The sequence below is a fragment of the Equus przewalskii genome, chromosome 6, assembly GCF_037783145.1.
Source record: "Equus przewalskii isolate Varuska chromosome 6, EquPr2, whole genome shotgun sequence".
NCBI classification, from domain to species: Eukaryota; Metazoa; Chordata; class Mammalia; order Perissodactyla; family Equidae; genus Equus; species Equus przewalskii.
In genome coordinates, this window is record NC_091836.1 from 66,201,939 (window position 1) to 66,225,826 (window position 23,888).

Genomic DNA, 23,888 nt, shown 5'->3' on the forward strand with positions numbered 1-23,888 from the left:
TCTTGCTCTCTAAATCTAGATAAGTTTCTTGCCTCCAAATTGAAGAAGCTACTGCTTACATCCTCTAATTCAACAAATGTTAGTCCATGCCTCCTCTGTGCCTGTGTCTGTGGGGCACCCCCCAAAAATAAAACCTAAACCCCTACAGTTTCAGTCCCCATACAGTTGGTTCATAATTCCTCTGTGCTCCCACAATCCTTTGAACATCCTTCATTATAACATTGCCCACGTACTACTGTAGACATCTATTATTTATTTCTCTCCCCAGAAAGAACTTGAACTTCTTAAGACCCTGGTCTTATTCATCCTGGTATTCCTATGCTGATCTTGAGATAGTAGCTTCTCAGAAAAATCCTTACTGAGAATTGAATAACAAGTATATAAATAACCATTCCTAAGTAACATGTATTTGCATATAAATATATTTTGTATTTGAATAGAAATAGATGCCTTTCTAAGTGTTTTAAAAGTTTCAAATGATAGATACGAGGTGTGTCCTGAGAGAAACAAGATTGGTTTTCATGTCTCTGTTAAACACCTTTCAAGGTGTCTGCTCAGTGGTCAAAACCGTTCCTCCTCTGAGAATTCCCCCACCCCGTCCTAGCCAGTGGATCCCTCTCGGACATACTGGGGACATGAGCTTCTCCTGCTGATTGGACTAGGGGTGGACACCTCACCCAAAGTGGATCCGTCTCATTTTCTCTTGGAAAATTTGGGCTGAGAACACTAGAGAGTCCAGACCGGTTGCTTGAAGCGGGAACATGTATCCTTAGGAGCTCTAGGGCAAACACGTACCTCAAGACACAGAGAAAACCGTCTGCAGAGAGAAAAAAATGAAGGCCAAATGCTCAGAGATGAAAAACCATATGGCCTGTAAGAGAGAGACAGACACGCACATACAAACTGGCTGCCTAGTTTTTGCTATATTTAGTCCTTGGTTGCTACCCTTCCTGAGGCCAGATTATTTAACTTTTTCTTGGGTTCCATGGGATATACCTCATATTGTTACCAATAAATTCCCTATGTGAGCGTAAGTGAATTTAAAATGGGTCCTTCTTTTGTAATTAAAAGAAGACAATATGCTATCTGACTTAGGGAAAGAATTTGCATTACCTTTTTTTTTTCCCCCAGTCTCATTACCTTTTAGCCATGCCCACATATTGTCCCAGAATATATGTTAATCAGAAAATTATTTAGATGAGGCATGCCTGATAAATAAGATGCAAGAGGAGGGTAAGTGACTTTGCTTTGCAAGTTTCTTGATACCCTAAGTCACAAAAACAGAAAACAAATGAATGGAGGCTTATTTACAGAGGGGACTGGACACATATCAGACCTTTTTTGAACTACAAAATTGGATTACAGAGGTTTTGAAGAACCAACACGTTTGGCAGCTTCCCAAGACATCTATTTTTGAAGATTCTGCTTTCCAGAACCGTACAAGAATGGCTTTTGTCATGAGCCTTAGCTGTGTTTCAGACTAGCCAAAACTGAAAACTGGAAGAGACTAAATAAAGTGTCTGTGCCTAGAGCCGCCCAGACCCTGTGCTGGGCTGGCCATAAACAACGATAGCCAGATCTATCAACGCGAGACAAAAGACTGCTCTTCAGAAAGAGTTCCCAGCATGCGCAGAGCTTTGTGTACCACACTCATTCAACCCCAGCATGCCGCACCCTGAATTTAGTCCTCACTTAATCATTTTTTAAAACATGCTTGGAAAATAGAGGAAACTGTGGACTGCTAAAATCATCAGTTTTCTGGTTCAGGAAATTTTCAGAGGAAAATCTTAGGGCTTTTTCCTAGAATGTTATGAAAATATTAAGCTATACTAATTGCTGCCAATATATTTCTAACCACTCTAGGAAAAGAAAACAACAACAACAAATAGGTTTCCAGCTCTTTTCTGAGTCAACACACTGGACCTTGGAGAAGCTTGCATGTAATTTGACTGCAACTACTTTCCTTTTTTAGTTAATTGTGTTAAATATGCCCCATAACTTCTAATCCCAGTGGGGCTGTCATTTAGAAGAGGGTTGGGGGAAGCTGTTTTAATTCTGGCTTTTGTTTCAGCCACTAAACGTAATGCCACATGATTGTTGACCCAACAGTAATCCAATTAAAAAACAGTCTTCAGAGTTACTGCATCATCAAAATTAACCCTGATTACATCAAATTATGTTGAAACAGACCACAGCTGTTTGGCCTGTTGAAGCAACTGCTTGAGAGCTCATCCAGAAGATACATCTGGGTGTCAGGAAGATACATTTTGGTTTTTATTTTTGTTTCTCAACACAAATGTGGGAGGGAAACCCTCTTTTCTGCTCAGAGTGTTTGGTGGAAGCTGAGAACCTTGTCATTCTCCAGAATCAAAAATTTTCTTAATTCCAAAAAAGAAGAAAACCTGAGACCTCTGTTTTGGTTTTCTGTTGGAAGGATGTAAAAAGAAGGAAATTCAAATCTGTTGAGTATTGCTCTTGTCAGCAAAAAGAAGTGGAACTGACTGCAGAGAAGCATGGTGGGCTACACGTACGCAGTGGTGTACTAGGGCTGGCTCGTAACAACCCATGAGAGTAGATTGTTAAATTGTGAAAAATTTTGTAAGCTGGTTGTTAAAATAACATTATTAAAATTGTAATTTAAAAATGGAAAATAAGTACTGGAGAAGATGTGGACAGATTGGAACCCTCACACATTGCTGGTGGAAATGTAAAATGGTGTAGCCACTATGGGAAACAGTTCAACAGTTCCATAAAAAGTGAAACACAGAGTCACAGAATGATCCAGCAGTTTGACTCCTAGGTATATACCCAAGAGTACTGAAAACTAGGTTCACACAAAAATTGGTACATGAATGTTCACAGCAGCATTATTCATAATAGCCGAAAAGTGGAAACAACTGAAATGTCCATCAGCTGCTGAATGGATAAATAAAAAGTGGTATATCCATATAGTGGAAAATTATTCAGCCATAAAAAGGAATGGAGAAGAATTGATATATGATGCCTTGAAAATATTATACAGTGTGAAAGAAGTCAGACACCAGAGGTCACATATTGTATGATTCTGGTTATATGTAATGTCTAGAATTAGCAAATCCATAGAGACAGAAAGTAGATTTGTGGTTGTCAGGAGGTGGAGTTGGGGGAATGAGGAGTGACTGCTAATGGAAATGTTCTGAAATTAGGTAGCAATGATGGTTGCACAACTTGATGAATATACTAAAAACCACTGAATTGTACACGTTTTAAAAGGGTGACTTTTATGGTATGTGAATGATACCTTAGTAAAAACAATTGTCAGGCCAGCCCCAGTGGCCTGGTGGTTAAGTTTGGAACACTCTGCTTTGGCTGTCCAGGTTCAGTTCCCAAGCAAAGACCTACACCACTCATTAGTGGCCATGCTGTGGCATCAGATCACACGTAAAAAGGAACATTGGCAACAGACGTTAGCTCAAGGCGAATCTTCATCAGCAAAAGAAAAAAAAAAGTCATATAAACTTACAATGAAATAAATTATATTAAAAACAAAGGGAGTAAATAACCAAACTCATTGGTTACTAATTACTACATTTTATTATTCTCTCTGCTCCTGGTGTTATGTCTACTGTATCTTTATATTTGAAATACTAAATAATGGCGTATTACTGTGCATCTCTTAATTCTGTATTTAGAGACATGAAGTTGATAGCTTGAAATGGATTTGGGAGTAGAGATACAGTATTTGCACCACAAAAATTGTCACATACTGCAAATCAGGGCTACTACCACCACCACACCAGAGAGCCAGTTTTCAAACATTTACTAGCACATCACTGGCCATATGGGTCAGACAGTCACCTATGGTAACTCTGGTACAATTAGAGAATTAGATGAGATGATCTCCTGTGGTCTTTGGATCCCGAGCAAAACAAAGACTTGCAAATCTCCACAGCTACTATGCATGCATTCGGTGCAGAAGAAAATGGCATTTCTGGTCAGCTGTTGGATGAAACTCACTTTGACACTTTGAGTCATGGGACATGATTTCTCCAGCTTTGCTAGTGTTGTTTATGGATACAAGGGGTTAAATGCTAGAACCCCTGTATGGCTGTCAGAGTGAAGCCAGATACTAGATAAACCACAAATGATTTATTTCTTTGCCCCAGAGAGGAGGCTATCTGGGAAATCTGTACAACAGTGCCAGGGTTTGGAAACCAGGAGTTAACATGGTTAGCTCTCTGGAGCCTCCGGGTAGAAGTCAAAAGGTCTAAGGAGCCATTGTTTTTGAAACTACCCAAGGGTTTCAACCACCTGTACAAATGAAGTTGCAAAGGATTGCAATCCAGCCACTCAGCCCTTCCCACCAGGCCAGTCCCTGTGGGTTTAAACACGTTAGCCACTTACAAGTACCTTCTTCACAGACACTGTTCTCTGGTGTGGATGGGTCAGAGTTCTGGATGCTTCAGGCATCCACAGCTCCCACTTGTCATCCTTTAAGGGTTGGTTCCTTCATTCTTACAACAAACACAATGTGCATCTGTTGTGAGCCTGGCACCATGCTAGGAGACTCGAGGGCTACAAAAATGAGGAAGACACAACCCTGCCCTCAAGGAACTCACAGTTCCTTGACGAGGAAACAAGTATTTGCAGTACAATGTGATACCCCAATTTATATAGGTGCACCGTGAATGAATCTAAGAAAAGAATGAACAGCTATGCTGGGGGATGGTGGGGATGGTGACTTTTAGGGAAAGGGGCCTTGACCTATGTTCAAGATCTAATTCAAGATAGGCGTTCTCTCTGAAAGAAGTAAGGGGCCATCATGCAAAGTATGGTTTGGAGTGCTAAGGCACTTTCCCAGGGACCCTGACAGTCTTTGTTCTTGGGAGAGTATGATAATTGATTTTGCAGCATGATCTTTGAACACAATAATGTTACCACCCCCACCAGTGTCAGCAGAAATGTCCCAGGAGCCTAACTGCCCCAAAGCAATTAGCACATGTTCTGGTTCTTTAAAAAGGAGAAATTGGGAAACTGGACTTGCTCAAACTTTTCTCTAAGAACATTTATTTCCAAAATGTCTCCCACTGGGTGTTATGTCAAGCAACTCTCAGACTGTTAGCAGCCGCAGACAGGGAGGAGACCCGATTAGGTCTTCAACCGCACCCCAAGCCCACTTCCAGATCTCAGTCCCAACCAGAGGCCAAAAGTTGATTTGAGTAGATCAGAGTAATTTGACGGAGGGAACCAAATGGGGTCAAAGGACCCAGGGGTTAAAGAGGGACACACCTCAACATGCCTGAAGACAAGTGTCCCTGAAAGTCACCAGCTGAGGTGGCTCAGCTGGCCACACTGACCTTGGCAAGCAGCACTCAGCTCTGAAATTAACCTGTCAACTAAATTGAAGGGGAGAAAAGGCAGAAGGGCTAGGACACAAACACCCATCCCCACCCCCAGTTCAATCACTGACGTCAAGCCTGGCGTGGGTGGTATTAATCATACCAGCCTCGTGTTCAGTTGAGGACAGCTCTCCTTCCAGCCCTTCCAACCCGTTCCTGGGAGCGTTCCACCAGCCATGCACCTGCCGCTGGTCACAAACCCTCAACTCCCAGACAGGCACGGATGCAGGCTGTCGCTGACGGCACTCAAAGCCAGCGTACACCCTTTAGAACCCAGGCTGGGGGGAAGGGGGAGCAAAACGTGGTGCCCATGCTTTCCTCCCAGGTGCGCATTTCTCTAATCTCTGCAATGCTCCCTCCAGAGAAACTCTCCATAAGATGGTCATTTCCTGGGGATTTAATGAGGATATAGAATTAATGGCCCAAAGCGCTCCTTGCAGCCAGCCGGTCATTAATTCCCCCAGGAAATACCCATGGTCTTTAATCAAAATTGCCTAAATTATAGACTAGTGATGCATGTCCTCGCAGGGTTGGGGTAGGGGAGGGCCTGTCATCCCAGCCGGTTTCGATAGATGGCGCCTATCTTCATGTAAATAAATCACTAAAATAATTTGTTTTCCATTTCTCTCCAGCGAGCATTAAAAAAAAAAAACATAGCAGGGGGTGGAGAGGACTTAGTAAAGGCCCAGACAGGAACGTTCTGTCCGAGGGCTGTTTCCAGGCCTGGCACACACCTCAGGCTCAGAAGACTGAGCCACACCAGGCTGCAGCCAGGGACCTCAGCAGCAGTCCTCCCTCCTAGGCGCAGCCTAAACTGGGCGCTGGCAGCTTAGTAATGAGAAAGGTAGGGTGGGAGTGAGGGGGGGCAAGAGAGCACGAAGAAGAGCCCCTTTCTCTAACCTTTGGAAGGAGGGGTATGTTCAGAGAAGACTTTCTGAAGCTGATGCTCTGTAACTATTGTATTTCATGATCCCTCCTGTCATTGGCTGAAAAACATCAAATTTCTGTTTCCACATAGAATTGTAAATAACACGGAGGTGGGGCTGGGGGGGAGGGGTGCTTTTGCTAAAGGAAGTAAGACCCTAAGGAGTTTCTGACAGAATGCAGCCCAACCCCCAACTAACTATTGCTCAACAGCCTCATTAACTATCATATGGATATGTAACAGAAGACCACCCTTCCAGGGAAGGACAGGGCATATGTATACTGACTTGCATCACAAACCTCAGTTGCAAACAACCATGCAGATTTCTCAGACTCTGCAATCCCTGAGACTTGGCACCATGACTCAGATGTGAATGAAGTCAGAAGGATTGCTTTGTTTTGCTTGGGAGTCACCACCTCCTGATTGATTTGGCAGACTGGATTATTTTGATATTTGTCTGACAGGGTTTAAGGTACTTAAGGCCAGAGGTTAAAATGACTACAATTCTGGTGGTCGCTTTTGTATGAGGCTTAAGGATCCCTAAACTGGAAGGTTAAGGGACCTCTGGTCCCAGCTGTAGCTTGGTAGTTCCAGCTTTACATTCAATCCAGCAGCACACCGGCTAGTGAAAAAAGTCAGTGAAATGTTAGGTCCAGGGAAGCTGATCTCTAAACCTCCCAGGGTGCTTAGGAGAGCTAAGCAGGTAGTAAAGGATTAGCTTTTACAAACTGATCGAAGTGGATCAACTTTCCCCAACCCAACCAAGATCTGTAAAACCACAAGGATGCCCAGCTGCTTGAAACAACTAGCTTTGCTGCACAGGGAAATTAACAAAATAGCCTTCAAGTTGTATGGGGAGTGCAAGATGCTGCTTCCCTTGCACGGCTGCCCCCAGCAAAGTTCCCTATTGACATCATGGGTTACTATCCACTTCTCAAAGAAGTTGGGGGAGGACGTACATTTTAATGTTGTTTGTAAAGTTAATTTGTGAGTTGAAAAGAGCCCCTACCAAAGGTGGTGTTTTTTCCCCTCCATCCTCCCCCTGAAGGGCTGAGTTGTCAAGTGTGTACTTCTACATACTTTTTCTCAGTTAAACATCACCACAACGCAGTGGTATATACCAACTCATATGAGCCCCAAAGAGGTCTCATAACCTGTGTCAAGGAGTTGGAACTCTAGGGAATTTTGACCCCAGTTTCTTGTTCTACACCACCTTGCCTTCCAATTCACTATAAAATACGTTGACTCATTTTTGCTTCCTTGATTCTGCAAATCATATGAATTTTCTTCTACTGAATTGTTTTTCCCAGAGGCAGTGTGGGAGCCAGCTGGACTTTATTTCCTGGTAATAATTGATCCGCAGACATTAAAGCAATTCTCCCACTTTAAATAGCAGAGAAGCGGGACACCTTCCCCCCCCCCCCCCCCACCCCCAGGATTAGAAAGTAGGCTGTGCGTTGCACAGGCTTTGGGACCCTAGGCTATCTGTAAAATGGGAACAATACTGCCCGCCCAATTGAAGACAATCACGTAAACAAGAAAGGTAAAAGCGCCCAGCACGTAGTAGTCTGTTTTCTTCTTTCCTACTCCCGCCAAGGGGGCGCGAGAGTTAATGAAACTCGTGTGGGAAGCGAATCAGTGATTTCAGCTAGAACCTGACCCACTGAAACCTGAAGCTCTGAGAATGGATAGGAAACAGGAACCCCCTCGGGTCCCTCCCTGACGACCCTCTGTGAAAAATCGATCCGCTATCGAGGGCGCGCAGCCCCTCCCTTCCCCCCACCCCCCTCCCACTCCCCGCAGGGGCGCGGCCGCCTCTCCTGCTTGTGCCCGACGTTTCAGGAAAGAGCGAGCCCCGGGGGCGCGGCCGGCGGCGGGCTCCGGCGTCCTCGCGCGCCCTGGGCCCCTCCGTCCAAAGACTTGGCGCGGCGGGGCTGCGTCTTTGACGGCGGCCCGCCAGCGGGCCGGAGGGCTGTGGGCGTGGCGAGCGCCCCCGCCCCCGGGCCGGGCCGGGCGAGCGCGCGTGCGCGTGGGGAGAGCGGGCGCGCGCGAGGCAGCCGAGCCCGCGCCGCGCCGCCTCGTCTCGCCCGCGGCCGCCGGCCGCCCGGCCCCTCCCCTCCCCCGCGAGCTGCGCACCGCCGGCCCGCTGACCCAGCGGCCCGCGCCCTTGTCCGCCCGACCCCGCGGCGGGCTCCAGGCGGCGGCAGCATGAGCGGCGGCGGCGACGTGGTGTGCACCGGCTGGCTGAGGAAATCGCCCCCCGAGAAGAAGTTGAGGCGCTATGTGAGTGCGGGCGGCGGGCGGGCGCGGCCGCCGAGGGCTGGGGGCTCCGGGGGGGAGCGCGCCGACGGGGAGGGCGGGCCCCGGGGCCTCGGGGGGGCGAGGAGCGGCCGGCGCGCCCCGCGGCGCGGCGCCGTGTGGGGCACCTGCACACCTGTCACAGGTGCGCCGCCGAGGGGCGGGGCGGGCGGGCGCGGGCTGCGGCTCGGGCTCGGCAGAGCGGGCGCGGCGGCGGCGCCTCCCCAGCAGCCTCCCTGTGAACTGAATACAGTGTTGAAGTTTGTACTGATTGTTTTGGGAGACTGGGAGAGTTGATTCCCGGGGCTAGGGGCCGTAGGTGCCCTGAGCGGCCTCGGCCTGCAGGACTGGGGGAGTGAGCGGGAGAGGGGGCGCAGGCTGGGGGGCCGCGCGCCCCGGCCCCCACAAAGGGCGAGGCGCCTCACACCCTTTCCCCCTTCCCTTTCTCTGCCCGCCGCTCCCGGGTGGCCGCCTGCTTCCTTCCAGTCCACAGCCTCTGCATCATGGGCAGCGTCAGCGGCATGTGCAGCCCTTGTCTTAAGTGACTCATTTGTTTGTCCCCCTTCTGTCCCTTTATTCTGTATGTCTCTCACATGCATCCCCCCAGCACCACCACAATGGTGACACGGCAGTTTGGTCTGCTGTAACTGGCCTCGGTTTTGTGTTTTGCAGTCCTTGGTGTCTGGGGTCGGGCGAGATCAAGGTTCTCAGTTGCCAGGTGGTGCTAACCGACAGTGTTTACTGAAATTGCTGGGACAGCTTCTCCCCTCTAGGTGAGAAACTGTCAACATCAAGGGGAAGGTGGTACAGGCTGGTGCTGAGCAGCGGTGAGGAGTTCTGGCTCCCCCCCCCCCCCCCCCACCAGATTATGCCTTCCCTGGTGGGGTCAAAGTACAAGATGGTGCTAATTACTGAGATTTGGCTGGAATCAGCTCTGGGATGTTCGCAGGAGTTTGGAAATGGAAGTAAGGTCGCTAAAAGGTGTCAAGGTCTCCCGTTTTTTTCCCTGTTCACTTCCTATGAAATGCCCTTGTTAAAGTGACCCGTGGTGCTGGACTCTCTGGGCTCATTCCCACAGCATGGAAGTGAGCTGTTGCCTTCCAGCTGCAGTGCATCAAGGGAGCTCTGAACAGACCCTGCCCTCTGTCAGCTGCACCAGTGGCTGTCCATGGGGGGAGAGGCAGAAGCTTACCAGAGTTTCCTGTCTTGGCTCCCCAGATCAGAACGAAGGGACTTTTGGCCTCTGGATTGAGGAAGTGACATTCTGTTTTTCAAAGGAAGTGTTGTTGTTGGGGAGTTGCAAGTGTGTGTGTATGTAAATGAAATCAGGCTCTTATTTAGATCATTTGCTGGGAAACATCTATGGTTTTGAAAGTGGACAAAGATTTAAAATATAGTAGGGATGAGGCAATGAAGTTTTCCTCTCAGTTTTAAAGCTCATTTTCAGGGATGTAGCCAACGAATTACAAATACTAGGAAAGAAGTTTTTCTCCTTTTTAGGGTTGTATTAATTCTCCTTTTTAGGGTTGCTTAGGTGAATTTTTATATTAGGTTGAGGAAGAGTTTGCTATTAATGTTTTTATAAATATAAGAAAACAAAAAGAAGTCTTTGACCCTAAAGCCCTTCTGAAAACTATCAGTACAAGTGTAATACCACCCTAGCTAGTGGAATAGAGTATCCAGTAAAAATGTAACTCTTAATTGGCAAATTAGAATGCTACCCTGAAGATCCTTGAAACTTTGTTTTTGAAACAGTTTGTAAACAATTTGACACTGTATCTCTATTTGACTGATGAATTCTTCAGCTCTGTCATCCATGCTCTCTTTATGATCCATTTCTTGGGTATTTTTGTTCCCGAGCAGCTTTAGCTCAAAATAACCAAGTTTGGAGGCCTTGGGGTCAAGCACCTTTTACACCCATTTGAGCTACTTGACACCTTACACTCATGTGATGACCTCAACCTCCTTCCCATCTTCCTTGCAGCTGCAGCCTATGAGGTGTCTGACCCAACCAGCAACAGCTTTTCTTAGGCTAGGGTGTGATGTGTTCCACTGGCACAACTGGAAGTCTCCCGACTATGGGAGTTCATTTCCCTTAGTTAAAACTGAGCTCATCTGTGTAATCCTAAACTCCTGGAGAACCGTCTGCTTTTATATCTCCTTTTTGGGGGGGGAGGGGGGAGGACCGAGTATTGGGAATTTCTGCATCCTGTTTTAAGTTAGAACTCTGCCAGTTCCCTCTGTTCATTAGAGGTCCAAGTTCATTAAAACCAAACTTGGAGAAAAGTATTTCCCAGCCCCATTGCTAAACACATACCGCAAATTAGCTGCTGCTTCTGCTCTGTGTAATAACCATGTAATATTTAGATTAGTAAATCTTCATTATGAGAGTGTATCGAGCATTTGAGATAAAAGCAGTTTATGAAATAGATTACAACTATTTAAAATTATTTTTCAAAACCTGTCTCTTATTTAATTTGGGGAGGGGGTAGGTGTAGAGAAAAAACAACTTAGAAGAAGCTATGGCAAATGTTATCAGGGATTAGCTTTAGGGATTTTTTTTTCACCAGCCTTTTCTAATTTATTAATCATAAGAAGGTATAAAAGGTCTCTTCGCTATTTGCTATGCACCCTAAGGAATTATAAAAGTGACCTTGGGGAAATGGTGAGTATTGCCTCTGGGGCATCATGATGCAGTTGCCATAGGAGGCTGGCAGGACTCCCATCATACTGCACTACGTATGTGTGTGCATGTGTGCACACGTGTGAACACGTACACACATATATACATGTCTATGAAGCTGAAACCAGAATTTCTTGGGGGAAAAACATATTTTATGACATACGCTGCTCTGTAATTTTCTATTCATTTCATTGGGTTCAAGGATTTCAGGAAAAAGATTGGCAGCAGCACTGCCCCCTAGTGGCTAATTTGGAGAACGTTCTGTATTGAGTCTAATGAACAACTGCTTTAAGGAAACTTTTAATTTCATTTATTAGATAAACTTATGTTTTAAATAACTGGGTCCCAGGCACTGGGATAAATGCTGAGAATAAAAATTAAGCCAGCCCTTCAGTCTTAGCAGATGACCTTGCCTTCTCCTTCACGAAGAAAATTGGAACCATCAGGAAGTAGATGTCTGTACATGCTTCAACCAAACTTTCAAATTCTCCTGTATCTACATGGTTCCTTTCCTTTTTCCTTCTTCTTAGAGTAGATCAGGTGCCCCTTTTAACTGAGCTAACCCTGCTCCCTGTGCTCTGGATCATATCCTCTCCTACCGATTCAGATAATTCTTACCCTTTCTATCATGAATCTTCAGCTTTTTCCCCTCTACCTATTCCTTTCCTTTGACATGTAAACATACTTCCTTTTAGGGGCCAGTCCCGTGGCCAAGTTCTCATGCTCCGCTTCCGTGGCCTGGGATGTCGCAGGTTCGGATCCCGGGCGCGGACATGGCACCGCTCATCAAGCCATGCTGAGATGGCGTCCCACATAGCACAACCAGAGGCACGCACAACTAGAATATACAGCTATGCACTGGGGGCTTTGGGGGCAAAGAAGAAGGGAAAGAAAAAAAAAAAAGATTGGCAACAGTTAGCTCAAGTGCCAATCTTAAAAACAAACAAACAAAAAACATACTTCCTTTTAACAAACTTCTCCCTCACTCACACCCTTTCTTCTCACTGTGCTTTCTCCTTTTTTTTTAGGGCTAAACTTGTGAGTAGTTGTTTATACTGTCTCCATTTCTCCCATCTTCTTCTCACTGGGCTCCGATCTGAAACCTACTTTGTCATTTCACCTAAACTATTCTCAGAAAGGCACCAGTGACAACCAGGTCATGAAATTCAGAGGTTTGTTTTCCACTCCTCATTTTAATTTACCTCTTCACTGCCTGATCGCAGTGGCACGCTCACTCTTTCTTGAAGCACCTTCCTCTTGAGTGATACCATGTATGCCTGGTTTTTCTCCTTTTTTGGCCACTCAGTCTCTTTTGCTAGACTGACCCTCTGTACCCAATCCTTAAAGGTTGAAGCTCCTTTATAGTCACAGTGGCTGTGGTCCTGGGTCTTTTCTCTGCCTTGGAGATCTCTCTTCCATTTTCCTGTCTTCAATTATCATTTGCATGCTGATCGTTATCAAGTTAAACTTCCATCCCAGAGTTGTGTTCTGAACTCGACTTGCATATCAGTCGTTAACTGAGCATCTCTACTTGAATGTCTCCCATTGAACACAAACTCACTACACCCCAAACTAAACTTATTTATTCCTCTCTTCTTCATCCCATGTCTGCCCAGTAAATGGTGCCACTGACCACCCACTTGCTCACATGAGAAACTTGGGAATCATCCTTGTCTCCCTGTCACCCGCTAGTCCACATCTAATCTTCCACCAAAACTCACTAGACCTATCATCTATATGACTTTTTCTATATGTTTCATCATCCCCACTACCATGACTCTTAGGATAATCATTTTAATAGCCATCTGTTGAGCACTTACTCTGTGCCATGCACTATGGTTAGATCACTGATCTCTTAATTTAATCCTTTTAGCCATATGAGATGGGAAACAACTTGCCCAATGTCACCTAGCTTTATCCCAAAGCCAGAGCTTTCTTTTTTTAATTAAATTTTTTATTTTGATTAATTGTAGATGCACATATAGTTGTAAGAAGTAGTAAAGAAAGATCCTATGTACCCTTTACCCACTTTCTCCTAATGGTAACATCTTGCAGAACTACAGTATAATATCACAATCAGGATATCAACAATAATACAGTCAAGATATAGGACATTTCCATCACTACATGAGCCCTCCTGTTGCCCTTTTATAGTCAAATCCGCTACCATCCCACCCTCACCACATCCTTAACCCATGACAAGCCCTAATCTCTCCATTTTCATAATTTTGTCATTTCATGAGTGTTAGATATAAATGGGTTCATACAGTATATAACTTTTGGGAATTGGCTTTTTTCATTCAGCATAATTCTCTGGAGAGTCATCCAAGTTGTTGCATGTGTCACTAGTTTATTCTTTTTTACTGCTGAATAATAGTCTATAGTATGGATGTACCACAATTCATTTGTTTAACTGTATACTTGTTGGTTTTATTTACATTTCCCTTGTGGCTAATGATGGTGAACTTGTTTTCATGTGATTATTTGACATCTGTATATCCTCTTAGGTCAAATGTCTCTCTTAAAGTCTTTTGTCCATTTTCTCTTTTTTTTTTTTTTTTTTTACTGTTGAGTTTTGAGAGTTCTTTATATGCTTGAGATTCTATTCCTTGAGAAAGATGTGGTGTGTATATGTATATATACAATGGAATATTATCCAGCCATGAGAAAGAAGGAAATCCTGCCATTTGTGACAACATGGATAGGCCTTGAGGGTATTATACTAAGTGAAATAAGTCAGATTGAATAAGTTCTGGAGATCTTATGCACAGCATTGTGGTTACAGTTAACAGTACTGTATTGTATACTTGAAAATTGCTAAGAGAGTAGATCTTAAGTGTTCTCATCACAAAAAAGAAATGGTAATTATGTGACGTGATGGAGATGTTAGCTAATACTGCAGTGGTAATCATATTGAAATATGTAAATGTATCAAATCAACATGTTGTACACCTTAAACTTACACAGTGTTATATGTCAGTTATATCTCAGTAAAGCTGAAAAAAATAAAAAAGAACAGGGGAAATGGAGATCTTCAGAAATTAGAGTGAATTCAAGATTTGTTTCTAGACCATCCTGGGCAGACAGGGCTTTGTTCCAACAGACTATTTGAGTATTTAAGTAAATATTCTATCTGGTCCCAATTCCTGGGACAGAGAAACAGATGGAAATTCCTTTTAGCAGGCTCTTGTTCTGAGGTTCTAATCACTGGATTGATTCTTTGATTGTATTCACAATATCAAAGAGACTGCTTTAACCCAGGGCCAGTCTCCTGAGCTTCTTGTCACTAGCATTGGATCAAAATTCCTCGTTTGGAAGCAACCCATGAATCTATCAACAGGTAAATGGATAAACAAAATGTGTATACGTACAATGGAATATTAGCCTTAAAAAGGAAGGAGATTTTGACACAGGGACATGCTACAACATGGATAAATCTTAATGACATTATGCTAAGTAAAATAAGCCAGTCACAAAAGGACAGATACTATATGGTTCCACTATGTGAGGTACCTAGATGAGCCAAATTCATAGAGAAAGTAGAAGGGTGGTTGCCAGGATCTGGGGGGAGGGGAGAACAGGGAGCTGTTGTTTAATGGGTACAGAGTTTTAGTTTTGCTAGATGAAAAGAGTTCTGGAGATGGATTGTGGTGATTCACAACAATGTGAATGTATTTAAATGCCACTGAACTGTACACTTGGTAAATTTTATGTTATGAGCATTTTACCACAATTAAAAAAAAGTAGCTCCTCATTTCCTAAGGGTTAGTACTTGGCCCTGCTAATATTTCTCATCCAAGGGGAAAGGCCAGATGGAATCTCTACAGCCTTGAATAATAATGGAATAGTCTCTCAGGGATATCTAAGGACCAGAGGCAGTAAGGTTGTACAAAGCAGGAACACAGGCCTGCTGCTTTGCTTAATGAAACAGCTTTGATGTTGCTTTCTATCCCTAGCTGGCCTTTCACTAGCTAGAAGAAGATAATGGAATATGGTAACCTCAAGCTTATGAGAAATACTGAGAAATATAGATTCCTAAGCAGGCTGTTGCCTTTATCCAAATTAATGTTGACAAGTGTTTATGGAGTATATCTTGTATCCTTTCCCTTCACAAGGGAATAAATCAACACTCAACCCTGCCTTCAAGGAAATTGTAGGCTAAGGAGACCAGAAGTATACAGGTCAAACAGAACCATGCCCTTATATGGAATTCCATGGTCCAGGTAGCAAGTTGAGTAAAGGTGAGCGCTCTGAGCATGGAAAAAGATGGAAGGGCTTCCTGGAGTAGGAGGTGAGAATGTGAGTTGGACTCAAAAGATTAGGACCTAGGAAGGAACATGGCAATTAAAGAGGGAAAGGGGCAGCGCACATGGGATGAAGAGGGAAGTAAGAATCCATCCAGAGTGGAGGAGTCTATAGTAGAAATCAAAAAGAGGTTTGAAAAGTAAATGAAAAGCTAAGGGGGATAGTCCACAAAATGCCTTAGATGGTAGGATGACGTTTATTGATTAAGAGCATCGCTCTAACTCTGTAAGTCTTTGCCTCTCAGTTATACGCTCTTCCAATGGGAAATGTCAGTGGTGTGTTGACATTGTTTATCATCAGAAAACCTCTGTCTTAGTGTTTTAAGGGGCTTTGGGTTCTTGAGCAAATGACTTGATTCTGTGAGTCTGTTTCCTTGTCTGTAAAATTGGAGTGATACTCCTTATTTTACTGGGTTTGAGAATTTACTAGGATGGCAAGTGAAAAGAGTCTTAGCACAGTGTCCAGCCCATTGTAGGTCTTTCATATTGGGGGATGTGATAGCAGAGTCTGACCTTCATTTATATTCGTTAACCCTTTCATAGGAACTCTGAACATGAGTATGGGTGTCTTTACATCCTTTTCAAATTTGGGCCAGACCGGAAGTTTTCAATGTCAGAATGTAAGTGGAACTCCCAGGCTAGATATTATATTCAGTTCTAGGGAGTTAATTTTTCCTGAAAGGGATAGCTCAAGGGTCTCCTGATCCAGAGAAGGGAAATGAAATCACTTGGGGATTTATCTGACACTGTAACTTTGACCAGTCCCTGGGAAATATTTGTAAAGATCAATGTGTAAGATTCTGGAGCCCATGTTTGAGAGTGGTTTAAAATGCAAGAACTTCCCTGTAAGCGGTAACTTTAAAGCTCATGTGTCTCCTGCCCTCCAGGCCCCTTCAAAGTGAATCCCCTTCTTGGTTTATTTCCATGGCACTTTTTTTACGTCTAGTTTGGCGTTCTCATATTGGGCTTCTGTCTGTCTCCCTTTGCAAGATTATGAGCACTTTACATGATAATGTCAGCATCTCAGAGCTTGGTGCAGGCTTGGTGCCACTTGTCCTGCACCAGCTATGACACTTTCAAAGTCGTCCTTGTCATTTATTCTTTACAACTAGCCCCACCCCCACCTCAGCATTATGCTTGCTTCTTTTTATCTGCCAGTTGTCAAAAGAGTGAGAGGGTTCCTTCCTCTCCTTCAGAGTGATCAAATAGGGTATTTTTTAGTACCATTATGAGCTCACATATTTAAACACATCTGGTGTATTTAAATCTATTCTAGTTGTTATCCTTATTGATGGTCAGATTGTACTATCTTTAGCCAGTGGGAGCTTATTCAAATTGGCTTCTGAGTCCTTTTGACATGTCCTTACTTGTATCTGATAGTTCCTTTGTTACCTGGTATGACAAGATGTTCCAGGCTTATCTTATACATTTCCTGATCCAGACCTAGAATCATCCATTTCCTTTTCTTTCAGTAAAAATGTATCTAGAGACCCCATGGGCATTAAGGGGTGTTTATTGCTATTGGGTTGGTCTCACACTTAGTTCATGTTGATTATAACCATGTGAAAAATATCCTTCCTTTTTCAGTGTGAATATTTTCATTTACTTCCACAACATATTTTTTCCAGTTTTTAATTACAAAAAATTTCAATCACGGGCCAGCCCAGTGGCGCAGCGGTTAAGTGCGCACGTTCTACTGTGGCTGCCTAGGATTCACTGGTTCGGATCCCAGGTATGGACATGGCACCGCTTGGCACACCATACTGTGGCAGGCGTCCCACATATAAAGCAGAGGAAGATGGGCATGGCTGTTAGCTCAGGGCCAGTCTTCCTCAGCAAAAAGACGAGGATTGGCAGCAGATGTTAGCTCAGGGCTAATCTTCCTAAAAAAAAAAAAAAAATTAAAAAAAATTTCAGTCATACGCAAAAGTAGAGAAAATGGTCTAATGAATACCAGTGCACACCGTTTCAAATATTATAAAGATTTCATCACATTTGTTTCATCTATCCCTTTTACTGTTTCTTTGCTGGAATATTTTAAAGCAAATCCTAGACATGTACATAAGTCTTGTAAATATCATGCAAGTGAATGTACCATACCTTATGTACACATTTCCCCTGGTTAGACATTTATGTTACTTCTAATTATTCACTATTATATGAAATACAGGCCTGTTCTGTCATACAGGTGGCACTTCTGAGAGTTTCACCCCAGCTAATGAGCTATAGCAGTTAGGTATCATTAACTGTCACCACAGTTCACTTGGAAGATTTTCTTGGACAGGCAATCAGTATGTCTTTCCTTAGCCTGCCTTAGAAGAATGTGCCAGTTGGAGCTCTGCTAGCTTTCAAAAGCAAAGGAAAGTGCTAAATTTTAAATATAGTAGAGAGGCTCATTTTCTTGTGAGGATTGTAGGACTAAGTCTGTTGCTTTGATCTTTCCATATAATTTTCTGTAAGAAAAAAATGGCTAGAGAGAGATATATATACCTTTTTGGATGCTAACAAAGGCTGTAATGTGTTGCGTTTAATGCCCATTAAAAGTCTACCTGAAGATACTGTCATTAACAAATAGTAAGAGTCTACAATATATATATCATTCCCCTCTGAATTTGTAATCTTGTTGGGAAGCAGCTTGAATTATAATGTCAGGCTGTACAAATGGCAAAGACCAGTGCTGTGGGAGCCCAGGAGAGGTTGTTCTAGTGTGGTGAGTTCAGTGTCACAAGACCTCTGTTTGGATTTACTTCCCAGGTAATCTGCCATTTCACCTTTCTGCACCCATTTCCTCATACATTCTTAGGACTCAGTTCACGTGTCACCTTGTGGCAGCCTTTCCTGCGCCGCCATCTCCATCGGAATGAATTACAGAGCCCTGCTCCATGCTCCTGTGTCGTTTTGCATTAGTCCCACTAATTGTTGGTTTATGCCGTGCTTCCCCCAGACTGGGAGTTTCCAGAGGATGCCATGTCCTTTGCTCTTCCTTGTAGCCCTGGTACCTAAAGCACAATAAGTTACTGGTTGGCTAGTACTTTATATGCTTTTAAGTTTTGAATAAATTTTACTTTAAGATCAGTCACATTTCTTTGGAGAAGAAAGAGCTTGAGCTGGAATTGGATTAAAAATGTGACTTTTTTAGTGACAAGTTTTGGAACTTTCATGGGCTAGGCTGTTAAAAATTGAATTTTGGTGGGATAATACTTAAATTTCACTCATAATGAAGTTATTGTAAACACAAGATTACAAGAAACAAATAGAAATATTAATAAAGAGCACCTGTAATACTTCTACCATGGCATAAATGTTGTTAACATTTTAGTTTATTTCCTGGTCTCTTTTTTTCTAGGTTTATATATGCTTTGTATATTTTACAAAATCACAATAATATTCTACTACCTTTTTTATGCTTTAAGTTAATATATTTAAAAATATTTCCCTGTGTTACAAAATAGTCTTCTAAGACGTGTCTTTTAGTGGCTGCTTAGGCAAAATGACATAACACAGAGCTTCTCAAGCATGTGTAATGTAAGGACACTTTGAACAAACGTTTTTACAGGTTCTTGATGTTAAATTATCTTTATTATTATGTTACCAAAATGTCTATAAACAAAAACTATGAGGTATAAATATGTACTCACAGCTCTTCTACAATTATAAAACCAAAACAGATTTACAAATTAAATATAAAACTTCAGAACCAGTATAATTCACATTAACAACAGTAGATATTTTTCTGAAACTGAATTACAGCTTAAAATGTGCATATGGCCCTTATTTCTGTGGAGCCTCTTCTGTGTCTTATTCTTTTCTCCCACCACATTTCTGTGTTTGAATTACAGTGAAACTTTGGTTTGTATAGGAAGCCATTTGACTTTTCATTGGTTTGACCGCATTATTTATATACGATCACCTCTCTTTTCTCATTAATCATTAGTGTATGAAAATTAAAGAATACTTTTTTTTTTGAGGAAGATTAGCCCTGAGCTAACATTTGCTGCTAATCTTCCTCTTTTTGCTGAGGAAGACTGTCCCTGAGCTAACATCCATGCCCATCTTCCTCCACTTTATATGTGGGACACCTACCACAGCATGGCTTGCCAAGCGGTGCCATGTCAGCATGCAGGATCCGAACCGGCGAACCCCAGGCCTCTGAAGTGGAACGTCTGCACTTAACTGCTGCACCACTGGGCCGGCCCCTAAAGAACTTAATACTTGATATCTATAAGATTATGAATGCAAATACCAGTAATCAAGGAGCAGCATTCACTTGTAAAATGGTCGTTCAGATGATCAAGACTATGCTTATGTATCTTAAGATCACCCTTGAGATGCAAACTCAATATTGGAAAAAATTTTTCAAGTGGATTTGCAGATCCCTGGAGATATGTCTTTGGACTCTATATTGACACATCCTGGCGTAACTGTAAAAGGCATGGGCTCTGAGGTTAGCTCTGGGTTGGAATCCAAACTGAGCCCCACATGTGCTTTGTGGGCTTGGGCAAATTTCATAATCTTTCAAAGCTTTAATTTCCTAATCTGTGACGTGGAGACAATGGTAACTTTAACCAGTTAATTCAACAGTTTAGCTCAGGGGGCTGTAAACATGAATGCTCTCATTTTTCTCCAGTCAGAACTCCCAACTGTGTTTTGTCAAAATCTCCCTTCTCTAGGAGACAGATCCCTTGATGATACTTCGGGCAAAGTCCATAAACTTCTGGTCACTCTGGGTTTTTGAAAGTCCACCATTTTAGAATTTCAGTATATCTAATCAAAAGCTTTTCCTACTCTTACTACTGACCAGACCTGTAGCTAGGGGGATGTCAAGGGTGAAAAGGTAGATTCAGTTTATTTTTCTCCTCCTCTTCCCTGTCCTCACCTTGGAGAGTTCGGGGTGGGAGGACATACTCTCTCTAGATGCCTCTGCCCTGCTCTCTTCTAGGTTCCAGTTGTTCTGGTGTATAGGGGTGGGCAAGAGAGAGGGACAGGGGTAAGTGTCTCTTAAATGGCTGCTGTTGGGTCCTCTTTGATGGCATTTACTAGTTGTCTGACCAGCACCACCTGTGTGTGCACTCCCCTATTTGTGAGTTCTTTGCTGGGGAGCCTTTCCCACTGTGTGGTCTCCAGACCTGGAGAGGAAACTGGTACTGAGTTCTTTCAGGCCAACCCCTCCTTCTCTTGGTACCCTGCCGCTGAGATCCACTTGCTTATTGGACAGCCCTCTTGTGTGGGGAGCTGGTGAGACTCGGGGTTAAGGCCGGCAATTCCCATGGGACTGCTTGATGCAGGGGACTCACATCTGTGCCACACAGTGAGGTAACCACATTGCTGCTCCTTCTCTCTCTGTTTCCCCTTCTCCTGTCCATAATGGTGCAGGACAGATCTGGAAGTCAACTACCTGAGCAGATATTCATGAGGCATTACAATTTTTAAAAATTCTTGCCCCAATCATTTTTTTTACCATATGCCCCTAATCTCTGTAACTGATTCTCTTAAAGGAGTCCACTGTGGGGGTAGGGAGAGGACCACCCCAAAATACAGCCCTACCTGCTAGGTCAAAGGATCCAGGGTTTCCCCTCCCATCTCTACTCTTCTTTTGTGGACTGTGGAAGGGGAGGGGCAGAGCAGGGGCGCTGCTGATGGTTGGCTTAGAAGGTTTCATATTATAGCTTCTTAAGTTCTTGAATTAGCCCAGCCCCAGTTACTGACTGCTCTCCTTACCTTGTGGAGAACTTACCTCCTCTCTATCCTTGGCTGTGAGTTCTATTTGCCAATTCTGGGGCATCTGGAGAAGTCTCACTCAACGTTCACTTACATAACTACCTTATGGATTGCTGTGGTATTAAATAGGATAATGCCAGGCACGTTGTAAGCACTCTGTAAATGGTTAACTGTTACAGTTATTGCAGTGCCAAATTTATTTGGCTCTTCTGTTGTTGGACATTTAGGTAGTTTACTATTGTCCACTATTTTCAATAATGCTGTGATGATTTTTATAGCAAAGATTTTTATCCTTAAGACAAATTCCTGTAAATGGAATTTCTAATTCGAAGAGTGCAGTTATTTGCACGGTTTTTGATTCATCATACCAAATGGCCTCTCAGAAAGGATAGAGTTTTGGTTTTCCTGATTCTTCTTTGATACTAGATATAATTTTAAAAAATACTTGATAACTTGACAGGTGAAAAAGTAGTTCCTTGTTCTAATTTGGATTTCTTTGATGTCTACTGATTTGAATACATTTCCATGTCTTATTGACTCATATTTTTTAACAGGTTGCCTGTTCAAAGGATAGGTGCTTTTTGATGTAAATAATGGATGTAATTGGGAAACTGAGTGGCTTTGAGTATTATAAAAAGGGAACTTGGAATAACTTGAGCAGGGAATCTCCAGCAGTAGGAAGGGAGAACATTGACCAGACCTGACGAGACGTTCCTCTTATTTAGCAGTTCCCTTCTGAGACCTTTTTTAGCTCCGGTTCTATAGATTTCCCTGCTGCAGCTTTCTGATCTTAATTTGGTTTCAAGGCCTACCTCAAATGTCACCTACTTCGTCCCCCTTCCTGATTTTCTCCTGAAGGAGGTTTGTCTTCCCACATCATCCTGCCATACTTCTGTATGGCTACAGCTCTTAGGACATTGCCTTGTGACTGTGTTTTTAGATGTCTCTCTCCTTAATTACGTGGCCTCCTCTAAGGCAATGATTTTTCTTTTTTGACCCAGTGTTTGCACAGAGGCACTCAAGCAGGAGATAAGGTAATGAACAGGAATCCTCCTTGCTCTCAGGTAGCTCAGTTTATCAAGGAAAATAGACATCTAAACTGACTAAATATAATGGAGAGTGTTCTGCTGTACTAGAGGTTGTGGAAAGTGTTGCAGGAGAGTGGAATAGAGGGATTGATTCCACTTTGAGTAGGGCAGTGTGAAAGAAAGCTACGGAGAACATGGCAGTGGAGCCAGGCTTTAAAGAATGAGTAGGAGTTCATCAAGCAGATGGGAAAAGAACATATAAAGTAATGAGAACTAAAGGCCTAAAGATACAGGCACATGGATGTTGAGGACAGTGTATGGATGAGGAAGGATGAAGAATGAAGTTCAAGTGGCCCCCTCTGTTCTTCCTAGGACCCCATCCCCATTCCCCTACATGCCCTGACCCCTTTGCTTTGTCTGGAATCTCTTCTCTCTCCCCTGACTCCTTGGAACCTATCAATCATTCTGCAAAATTACTGAATACCTACTAGGCAGCGTGCACCAACGGAGAGGCAGAAATGGGTTCATGGACAACTCTGAGTGGCATCTTGGGAATGTTAGCCCCATATTGAAAATCTAGAGAGTGATGTCCTACCCAAATTCTTTTTGGACTGCCTAGATTCTTCCAAAGAACTGAGGCATTTTCTATTTTAGCAGCTATAGATAAAATAGATATTCTTAACAATCAAGAGAGTGTTATAATTTATTTAATCTCCTGTGGTAGGATAATAGTTTCTCTCAATCCAGGCTGAGACAATCAAAGAAAATATAGCTTCATATTTTTCTGTAACTGATCTGCTTCTTCTCTGTCAGTTCCATCTGTTGTCCTGGTTACTTTTGCTTCGTGATAAATCTTGGACATGACAAAGTATGCCCAAAACTTAGTGGTGTAAAACAACGATTTTGTTTTGCTCATAGTTTCTGTGGGTCAGGAACTCAGATAGGGCATGGCAGGGACTTGTTTATACTCCCCAGTGTCTGGGTCCTCAACTGGGAAGACTTGAATGGCAAGGAGTGCCTCATCTGCCAGGAACTGGAATCATGTGAAAATGTTTTCGTTCCCATAACTGTCACTAGTGTTGGGATCACTCGAAGGCTCTGCATGACTGGGGCTGTTGACTAGAGCACCTAAAGTGGCCTCCACATGCAGCTTTGGCTTCCTCACAGCATGGCAGCCTCTAAGTAATCAGACTAATTACAGGGTGTCTCAGGGGCTCCAAAAGTGAATGTCTTAGTGGCCAAGATGGAAACTTCATGGCCTTTTTTAATGGCCTAAACTTAGAAGTCACACGGTGTTACTTTGCCATATTCTAGTGGTCGAAGGAGTCACAGGCCCACTCAGATTCAAGGAAAGGGAACATAGACTCCTAACCTCTTGGTAGATGGAAGATCAAAGAATTTGTGGCCATTTTTTTAAAACTGCCATAATACTACTTTCATTTTTCAAGATAAACAGTCTGCTTTGAATCTTTTCAAAGTTCAACTTCCTAAACAGAGCTTTTTAAATAAATACTTGATCTTTCAGAGGTCTGCCCGCTTCTCTTTCTCCACCTC

The 23,888-nt window shown here is 43.3% G+C and overlaps 1 protein-coding gene across 1 annotated transcript in view; it reads left to right on the forward strand.

Annotated features, from left to right (window-relative positions):
• The first annotated feature begins 8,319 nt into the window (after positions 1 to 8,319).
• The window catches only part of GAB2 (GRB2 associated binding protein 2), a 181,410-nt gene continuing 165,841 nt past the window's right edge, over positions 8,320 to 23,888 (forward strand). The window contains exon 1 of the mRNA XM_070625776.1: positions 8,320 to 8,586. Within this exon, the coding sequence (XP_070481877.1) occupies positions 8,512 to 8,586 (75 nt within the window). The 5' untranslated portion in view covers positions 8,320 to 8,511. The remainder of the gene's footprint in view (positions 8,587 to 23,888) is intronic.